The sequence below is a fragment of the Porites lutea genome, chromosome 9 (genome assembly GCF_958299795.1).
Source record: "Porites lutea chromosome 9, jaPorLute2.1, whole genome shotgun sequence".
Lineage (NCBI taxonomy): Eukaryota > Metazoa > Cnidaria > Anthozoa > Scleractinia > Poritidae > Porites > Porites lutea.
Genome location: NC_133209.1, coordinates 19556313 through 19566194, shown reverse-complemented (window position 1 = coordinate 19566194; position 9882 = coordinate 19556313). Strand labels below are relative to the sequence as shown.

General features: G+C 39.9%; 1 protein-coding gene across 2 annotated transcripts in view; it reads left to right on the top strand.

The window, feature by feature from the left end:
• LOC140948358 (uncharacterized) overlaps positions 1–9870 on the top strand; it is a 27318-nt gene extending 17448 nt beyond the window's left edge. The window contains exons 16-20 of one of the 2 annotated variants that reach the window (XR_012167029.1): positions 2792–2911; positions 4249–4383; positions 5330–5572; positions 7267–8282; positions 8463–9870. Coding sequence is in view for 1 of the 2 variants with exons in the window: in XM_073397594.1 (XP_073253695.1) it covers positions 2792–2911; positions 4249–4383; positions 5330–5572; positions 7267–7577 (809 nt within the window). In the remaining variant the exon portion in view is untranslated. Of the gene's footprint in view, positions 1–2791; positions 2912–4248; positions 4384–5329; positions 5573–7266 lie in introns of both variants that reach the window. The other variant, XM_073397594.1, reaches the window with a different exon arrangement.
• The last annotated feature ends 12 nt before the right edge of the window (positions 9871–9882 follow it).

The window sequence follows — 9882 nt, the reverse complement described above, 5'->3', positions numbered from 1 at the left end:
GAAAAAATTATCCGAGAAAATGCTTTTGAACACAAGAAAGAGAAACCCGGGTTAAATTTAACCCCGGGTTAAGGGCTAATCGGCCTTCGAACAACTGGGCCCAGAGGCACAAGCTAAATTGGGCTTTGTGTTATTCGGGCCAGTGGAGGATGTTCTGGCTATCCTATATCAGCAAATAAACGGAGACATGGTGCGAGAAGCAGCATTAAGAACTAAAGGCTCTTGTGGGCCCTCGGGCGGGGATGCGAACGGGTTCAAGAGAATGCTGGCCTGCAAGTCTTTTAAGAAGTCCAGCATGAACCTTTGAGACTCCTTGACTACTCTAGCAAGACGACTGTGTACAGAGTTTGTTGATGCCCTTACTATTGAGCCAATTTTGGCTAGTCGGTTGATTCCATTTGATAAAGGCAATGGGGACGTTAGGCCGATCGATGTAGAAGAGGTTATCAGGAGAATCATTGGAAAATGTGTAACAAAGGTGACCAAGCAAGATGTTATTGAGGCCAGCTGTTCACTGCAAGTCCGCGCAGGATCTTAGAGTGGAAATGAAGCAGCGATTCACGCGATGCATAACATATTTGAAGCCGACAATACAGAAGCTGTCTTACCGATTGATGCCTCTTTATGAGTTCAACTCCTTGGACAGGGCTGCTGCTCTGCATAACGTGAGGATATTATGCCCTACAATAGCCACTTACGCAATTAACACCTATAGGGAACCGGCACGTCTGTTTATCATTGGGGGAAAGGAACTTAGATCAGAGGAAGATGCAACCCAGGGGGACCCCCTTGCTATGTACCTCTACGCAGTAAGTGTTCAGCCTTTTATAATACGCTTGAATGCCTCTACGTTCGTAAAGCAGTGTTGGTTCGCGGCTGACGACACCGGTGCTGGTTCCTTGGGGGAACTGAAGAAATGGTGGGGTGAACTAAACGAATCGGGACCGTGCTTGGGATATTTTCCTAATGCGAAAAAGTGCCGGCTTATTGTGAAGCCCGAGAAAGAAGAGGCAGCGAGGAATCTTTTTCGTCAAACATTAATTAACATCTCCACTCAGGCTCAAAAGCATTTAGGAGCGGTACTCGGCTCAAGATCTTACCTTGACGAGTATGTGAGTGAAAGGTGGATCATTGGGTTGGCCAACCACAAGCCTGCTTTGCGGCATATACCTTCGGTTTGAAGCACAAATGGACCTACTACATAAGAACATTATCTGATATTGAGGAAGTACTAGAACCATTGGAACGCGCTATTAGTGATGTCCTAATACCATCAATTACGGGCCATACATGCGCAACGAGTGGGCGAGAACTGCTGGCACCACTAGTGAAGAAGGGGGGACTAGGTCTAGAAAGCCCAGTTGAGCGAGCTGGATTCGAACACGCAACGTCTCTTCAGGTAACCGCCCGTCTTGTCGCGCGAATCGTATGCCAGGCGCATGAACCTCCAGATGATGCTCTGATAAGATCTTTGCAGTTAACCACGCGTAGAGAGAGAGATGTGAGACTGGACGACAAATTAGAAGGCCTGAGGAACTCTCTATCCGAGAAGACGAACAGAGCGGTCGATGTCGCCGCAGAGAAAGGTGCTTCAAGTTGGCTCACTGTCATCCCGGTAAAGGATATAGACTCAACAACAGAGAATTTAAAGATGCATTTCATCTAAGGTATAACTGGCAGATAAGTGGCGTAACAAATGTATGTGTCTGTGGAGAGCCCTTTAATGTCGATCATGCAATGATTTGTAAACGGGGGGGGGGGGGGGGGCTTCATTATACAAAGCTTGCGGGATCTTGAGGCGCAGATGCTTAACCTAGTCTGTCATGATGTTGAAATTGAAGCTGTTCTGCAGGAGATTACCGGTGAGTCGTCAGTCAGGGTGGCTAATACATGCACGGGGTTTTTGGTCTAGACAGGGTTCCACGTTCTTTGACGTACGTGTGTGCCACCCAAATGCGGATTCTTACAAGGACCTCACCCCTCAGCAAATATATCGCCAGCATGAAAACGAGAAGAAACGTATGTACGCAAGCCGACTTATGGAGGTGGAACAAGCCACGTTCACGCCGCTGGTGTTCACCACTACAGGTGGCATGGCACCCGAATGTCAAGTCTATCACAAGCGACTTATTAGCGGAGCTCCTGTCAGCCAACAAAAGGCGAGGACTACTCGACTACGATGTCTTGGATAAGAACCAGAATCTCATTTGCCATTCTGAGAACATCCTTCCTGTGCTTAAGGGGATCGCGTTCAATGAGTAGAGTAAATCTCAACCTAAAAGAGATGGACTTTGACAACGAAAGAGGACTTTTAGGACGCTAGATTTTGATTTAGATAAAAGATAATGAATATTGTATATTCAATTATTACTACTATTTAATACTCTTATCGTTGTTGGTTCATGTTGAAATCGTGCCAGATTTTAAAGAGGAATTAGTGAAAAGATGTTAAATATTGGTAGTGATTGCTAATAGTAATAGTAATTTATAATAATTAGTAGAGAAACATTGTCGTGGATTATATTTCAAGAGATATTGAGACATTATAATCTTTTCTTGTCTTTCTAACAGATGTAAAGGTACAAAATTCGTTTTAATTCCTTTTAAGTGAAGCACGGTACATAGGTCTTTTTTATGAGTATTGAATAATGATTTTATTATTATTATTATTATTATTATTATTGTTATTATTATTAATATCAATTGAATGGGTGTTTGTAAGTTGTAGATGGCAGTACGAGTTCCTCTATTGTGTTAGTGTTAAGAGTTTTTCTTTTCCTTGACTTTTAAGATGTGGACGAGTGTTCTGCAGGTCATCAGTGTGACAGCAGTGCAACTTGCCATAATACAGATGGATCTTACACATGCACCTGTGACAGTGGCTACTCAGGAGATGGACGAACCTGCTATGGTAAATATACTACCGGTACTTCATCAACTGCACAGGTTTCACAAATAAATCTTTCACAAAAGGAAGGGAACACGAATTTTGGCCTTTTTAATTTTTGCATTTCAGAGTTATCCACTCTAAAAGTCATTGCACTAAAAAAAAAAAGTTCAACTTCAATCTCCTCAGCCAGCTTTAAAACAAAGTTCAAGTTCAGTACATGGACCGAATCTTGCTCCCCTATGATACATGGAGATGGACACACCTTGGCAACCGGAATTATCCAACTAACTTTAAGGATAACACTCGCGATAGATTTTCCCGGCAGTCGGGGGATCACGTTCCGGACTGCTAGCATTCGGAATGGCGTTGCCTTCGCATTATAAGAGTTGTATTCCCCCGTAAGGAAGTACGAAAACAGAGGAAATGACTTGTAAAAAAATTTATACCAAGCTGCTGTCTCTTCGATCAAAGCCTCCGGCGACTTGTGAGAAAAGACTCTTAAATTTTGGCTACCAGAAGGATGATTTGAGAAAATTATATCTATTGCCTTTTGAAGTAACAAAAGAAGTAAAGCTATATTGTCCAGCAGATCACACCATCATTCATCTTTTCACTGAGTGCGCGCAAGCCACTTTGTTCTGGAAGGAGTTTCTGGATTGGGCCTTGCGCATGGTAAACTCAAAATTATCGCTTTCAATAAAAGAAATTATGTTTGGCATTATTAATAACGATTCTAAATTCTGTTAAGCCCTCAATCATTTAATCATTATAGGAAAGTATTTTCTTTATGTAAAAGCTCTTAACGGTAAATTTACATCTTTAATGAATTTGTTTCCCTAGCTCGTGATAAAATTAGTCTAGAAAAATATATTTCTTGTACGACTGGTCGCGAAAACGATTTCAGAACAAAATGGTCTGTTTTTTCATCTCTTTTAAATACAGTATGAAATTCTGTTTACTTAACTGATTGCACTCCCATTTAATTTTAGTTACCACTAATGTTTTTATTGTGTTAGGTTTCTTTTTTGTCAGCTTCAAATTGTAGTTTTCGTTTTGTTGCAGATTGTCTTTTGTGAATGTTAACTGTACGTGTGTATATTCAATAAAGTTGTACTGGAAAAAAAAAAGTACGAAAACAGAACAATTATAATAAAGAATGAAACTCTCAATACAGGCTGATTCAATGAACATAAGTGAAAGAATTACAAGCATACGCTCTTAGTCGTTGTAATAGGACAGTTGCATCCTTCAGTTCCAGTTCTGACTCATTCTGACCTTTTTTTTTTTCTCCTTTTTTTTTTCTTTAATTTTATCCTGGTACTCTTTCATTAAGAAATTGTAATAATCTCTAATTTCAGACGTGGATGAATGCTCACTCAACACTCACGACTGTGTCGCAAATGCAATCTGCACCAATACAGTCGGGTCGTTTACTTGCAAGTGCGATGGGAGTGCTCATTACTATGGGGATGGAAAGACTTGTACTGCCCACCGTAAGCTAACCTTTTTAAATTGGATAATTAAATTAGTAATAACCAAAGGTTACAGAGTTCGGGCGACAAAGATCGATGGTCAAAACGCTGTACTTTGCGTAAGTTTCACACGATATTTATAGTCAAAACACGCGTGATTAAATCAAGACTGCGTTTCCATTCATTCCTAGTGTAAGTCCATAAGAAGCTGGCTACATACGTGCGTTGCATGCGTAAACGCAACCTAGAGATTGTGATTGCAGGCTACTCTTGTGGCCCGCAATAATTTATCTGCTTATAAATCTGCTTTTTTTTGTATTTAAAGGGAGCTGTGTCACGGTTGGCCAGTCCACTTTGTTTATAGCTGCCAATCACGCGTCCTTATTCGCTCTGGCACTGGAGAAAACTTAAATACAAAATCAATTGTTCGTATAAAACAAATGTGCCTCCTAAGCATTTTGTGAGACGTTACAAACAACAAAAATGATAAACAGTTAGGCTAACAAGTTTTCAAACACCACAAGTTCAATCCGTTTCATTCTTGAAGTTTGTCTATCTGAGCCCGTTTTGTATTTGCAGTGTTATTATTCCTTGTTTGAACATTTTGAGTAGTTACTTTTAAGTTCCACTCAATTTGGTGGGAGCTCCCACTGTTTGAATTTTAAAGGGTTTCTTGACACAGCTCCTTTGATAGGTGATTTGCTTTAGGCACTATTTTGTCCTTGGATAAAATTCAATAGTAAGGTCCAGAGTGAGTTGTGGGGAGCTTTGGCAGTTGATACGTGCGCTTTAGTGGCCTTTGCTGCTTTGGAGAGGTGGCCGTTGTAAAGTCTTACGAAAATGTGGCGGTTGCCAACATGCAGTTCTCAGGTCTTTGTTTCTTTGCTTTTAGGACTAGTTTAGTCAAAAAGAGCAAAAAAATAATTAAAGCAACCAAAGGACAGATTTTGGTTTGCTTTTCTTTCAGGTGGCCTCGATCACTCATACATTTTATCGAATGACGTCGGCAAGATGTCACAGTTAAATACCTGGCTTCTTCCTCACTTGCAAAGTTCGGACAGAAGTTACTGGAATCTGTGTTATAGAGCCACTAGAGACGGTTGGAGCTCGCAGACCTTTCACAGTTATTGTGATAACAGGGGACCCACCGTAACTATTGTAAGGGTTGGAAGCTACATTTTTGGGGGTTACAACGACCATTCGTGGCAATGTAAGTCTGCTGAATAAAAAGGCACTAAGGGGGGTGTGACTGGCTGAAATCTAAGCCATTAACTCCACGGTGTTTTAACACATCACCCCTTTAAAAAGGGGTGATGAGTGGGGTGGTGCGATTTATTTATGTCCAGTACCTTGAGCAAGACACATTGCGTTGGTTATTTAAACGAAGTCTAACTTAGACCGCAATTTAGGAAACCTTTGAACCTCCAGATCTCTTCCAAGGTAGGTTATTTTTTAAAATAAAAAAGAAGACAAATACTTTTCTAGTCTACGTTATTTGCTTTAATGAAACTGTTCACGAAAAATGGTGTTTAGATAAAAGTGTTCGGGAAAGTGAAAGTAGCTTAGAATGCGGTTTTGTTAAAACACACTGGCTTAACTCCGTTTACATAACTAGGTCAATGACTCTTCGATCGGTTAAAAACTTGCATTCATAATTTCATCATCGTCCTTTCACGGGTTTATAACGAACCAATTCAACGACCTTCTCCCAGTTGGCTTGTTAGCTTCATTGGTAGAGCGCTGAATCGGTATCGCAGAGGTCAAGGGTTCGAATCCCGTACAAGCCCGAATTTTTTTAGGCTTTCTTTTCGCAACTGCGTAAGTTGCGTATATAACTGCGATGATCTTCCTTCAAATAACTATTCACTCCGCAGTTCATATATATGATTTTTATGTATTCATAATGGTTTTATAGTACATTAGTTTTTTTTATTCGTGGCAAAAAAGGCAGCTAAGTAATTCAATTAACGCACAACCGGTTATGTTCTAGGGTCTTATATAATGCTGGGGTAAATTCAATAAAAATTTTACAGTACAATTTATAGTTAGAAGTATATCATATCGAAAATCTAAAACAAAAGCTGGCCGTGCTTCTTCTTCCTTTTTTTTTAAATTCCTTTAGCCGTTTTAACTGATTGACGTGGAAGTTATCCTCGCAGTTAAAAAAACAACCCAAGGGCTTGAAAAAGCACCTTAAAAAAGTTTCAGGCTTGACCGGGAATCGAACCCTGCACCTCTGCGATGGTCGGACGCAACGCTCTGAAGAGCAGTCGACCAGTGTGAGTTCGTAACATACCCGATGGTGGAAATAATAAAAATCCGGTTGTTTTTCAACCGCTTAGGTTGTTCATTTAACTGCGAGGATCATTTCTACTTTCGTATGTTTATTCGCAGTTCAAAATATGAGTTATTTCATATATTTTCATTCATGCAATTTCCACCATCGGGTATATCACGAACTCACAATGACCTGCTATCCAGTTGGCTTGATTGACTTAATGGATAAAGCGTTGCTTTCGGTCATCGCATAGATGAGGGTTCGATTCCTGGTCAAGATTGAAGTTTTCAGGTTCTTTTTCAACCGGTTAGGCTGCTTATTTAACTGCGAGAGTCATTTCGCCCACTTTTCAAAATGTTGAGTCATTTTATGTATTTTTATTCTGTTTTAACTGAATTGCTCAACACAGCTCTGCAAATTAATTTCCAGTTGAATAGGTATACTATACGTCAAGAAAACGAAGTAGGTATAACTCGATTTCAGACCATCTCGGGACGTAGCTAAAAATGACAGCTTTTCACGAACACTTTTAGTAAATATGCACTACTAAGCTAAGTTTCTTCGTTTGGCACTAAAAGACCTGTTGATATTTTTCGTAGAATTTAAATGTTTTTGTATCTTCTCAGGGTCTTCTGGGTATCAGTCCTCGACCAACACCTTCATTTACTCGCTGCGAAACTATTACGGTTATGGATACTTTAAAAAAGACGTGAACAGCAACTATTGGGGAGCCATATACAGCTACTATAATTATGGTCCAACCTTTGGTGGAGGGCATGATATCTACATTGCAGACAACGCAGGATACAATTATTACTCTTACTTTTATTGTCACTGCTATTCGTATACAAGTCCCTATTGTGACTGTAATATGTGGACTGGAAGCAGTACCTTCTGTCCAAATGAGTTAGAGGTATTCTATGAAGTACTTGCTTAAGCCCACCGGGAATATTAATACAAACCAACAGGGTCATTTTTTATTTCCTGGGTGAAAAGATACTGACTGTCTTAATGTTCACCTTTTGATAGATTATTACCCACTTTATTTTTAAAATCCTTCATAGTTAGGGTGCGTTCAATTGACTCCATTCCGGAAAATGAATACTGAATAAAGTGTAGAAATCCTTTGTTTAGGAATAACTTGCTCTTAGCTAGGACAACAAAGGAGAGCTATAAAGAGCAAGTGAATGGTACGTTTTCAAGTTTATTTCTTGGCTAATTCGCTATCAGATACATCGTGCCAACAACAACACATATGCGTCGGAGGGAGTAGGGATTGAACGTTTAGGCAGATGAAGGGAAACGCGACCCTAAACAATGCAAAGTCTAAGGCTAAGAAGAAAAACAAAGTTATATTCCGAATCTATAACCCTCATCACCTGAATTTGCCTTAGTAAGCCTAGTGAAAGTTACACGCTATGTTCACAGACGAACTAGAAACAGAACGCAAACTGAAGACTTCCTCAAGAACTATATGAGGTAGTACAGTGCGTGGAAATTACGAGACAATTGCGAATTTGGTCGTTTAAGAATTCCAAATTAATTAATGAAAGAACGAAAAGAAATTAGTGTAGTGCATAACAAAACCCAACAAGCCTTCCTTGTATAGGCCAGCAACCTCTGTGTTAAAACCCTGTTGTGGGTAATGGCTAGCCTGCGTAGCAAGCGTTTCCAATCGAGTTATTGCGCGAAAGTTAGGAAGGGGGAGGGAGAGGGGAGAAGAGATTCCTTCTTTCCCCTCCCCCTCCCCGTCATTCCTTCTTTTGCTCTCTTCCAAACTTTCTCAACGAACTCGCGCGGAAACGCTTGCTACGCAGGCTAGGTAATGGCCAAAATAAACACCCTTCTGTTTCTTTACAAATAATTAGACCCTGTTTAGGATAGGCTGGCATTAAATTGTTCTGTTCAGGACAGAGGAAGCAAAATTCTCCAGCGGCACGTCCCTGCACAGTTCAAACAGGTAAATTCTCCTCTGGGCTCCTGGCTAAGTAACATTCTAATAACTCCCAAATCCCGACAAAAGGCACATGAAGCAGTCTTCTGGAGTTTTATTCCGGAATATGGTTTATCGAACGTACCCTAAAGTTCCGAATTCAGGCATTTAGTTTTTGCAACTCTCTATGATTTTCTGACTGTAATTAATATTGCTTAGTTGTACGAGTTCTATCAGGCTTCACGCATTAGGGCCTCTGTCGACTACAGGCGTTTAAGATTCTTGAACGGCAAACCTACAAAGAATCAGTAACTCCTGAGGAGTCATCCTATGATCGTTTAGTTTTACTTTAGCTGTATTTGCGGTACGTATTCTTTTCTAGTTTAGAGCTTTTAAACTTTTCGTCGTTCACTTGTTATCGCGATGAAAGATACTGGTGTTGCGCTTACTTTCTTGTATGTAATAACAATGCATTTAAAGTTTTCAATCTTCTAATGCTGTGTTACCTACTTGATGGATCAGATATGCAAATTAAGAAACAACTAACATTACACTCTGACCCTGGTTTAAAATCCCTTCCAAACACGTGTGGTTTCAACTCGTTATTCACTGGGCTTCTTGTTATGGACTCATCCACAGAACCATGATAGGGCGTCCTAGCTGGCTTTTAATAAGAAAATGAATAATTTTAAATATTGCTCTGAAAGTAGTAAAAATTAGTTTGAGAAAAGCCAACGTTTCGTTGCACAACTTACTGGTTTCTATGCGCCGAGAAGAAAGGGCTATTTTCTCGCGATAACCAGTGTGAAGTTCTAATTAAAATATTTTTCTATATCACTGTGTCATGTATGGAATTGCATCGATTTGAGTAGTTCCTGGCTGGTATTAAATGATGAAAAAACTCCTTCAACAAGATGATAAGAATGATAGTGGTGATGATGATGGTGCTGGTGTTGGTGGTGGTGATGATGATGATGATGATGATGATGATGATGATGATGATGATGATGATGATGATGATGATGATGATGATGATGATGAAGAGGTTGCTTGGCAACTTTAGGTTCCTTTTCTCTGAAAATCTGCACTTTAAGTCTAAGCAGAGGGAAACGCGACTTCTCAAGATTACAATAGTGGGTTTCTAATGCAATCTGCTTAAATCTCCCAAGGAGAACTTTTGATAAGAGTATGTCCCCCGCTCAATTAATAAATCCTTAGTACGAATAAATTTATAAGAAAAAATATACCTGTTGATCCAAAGATATCATTAAATCGACTTTTTCCTTCTTGGTCTCTAGATCAGCTTATT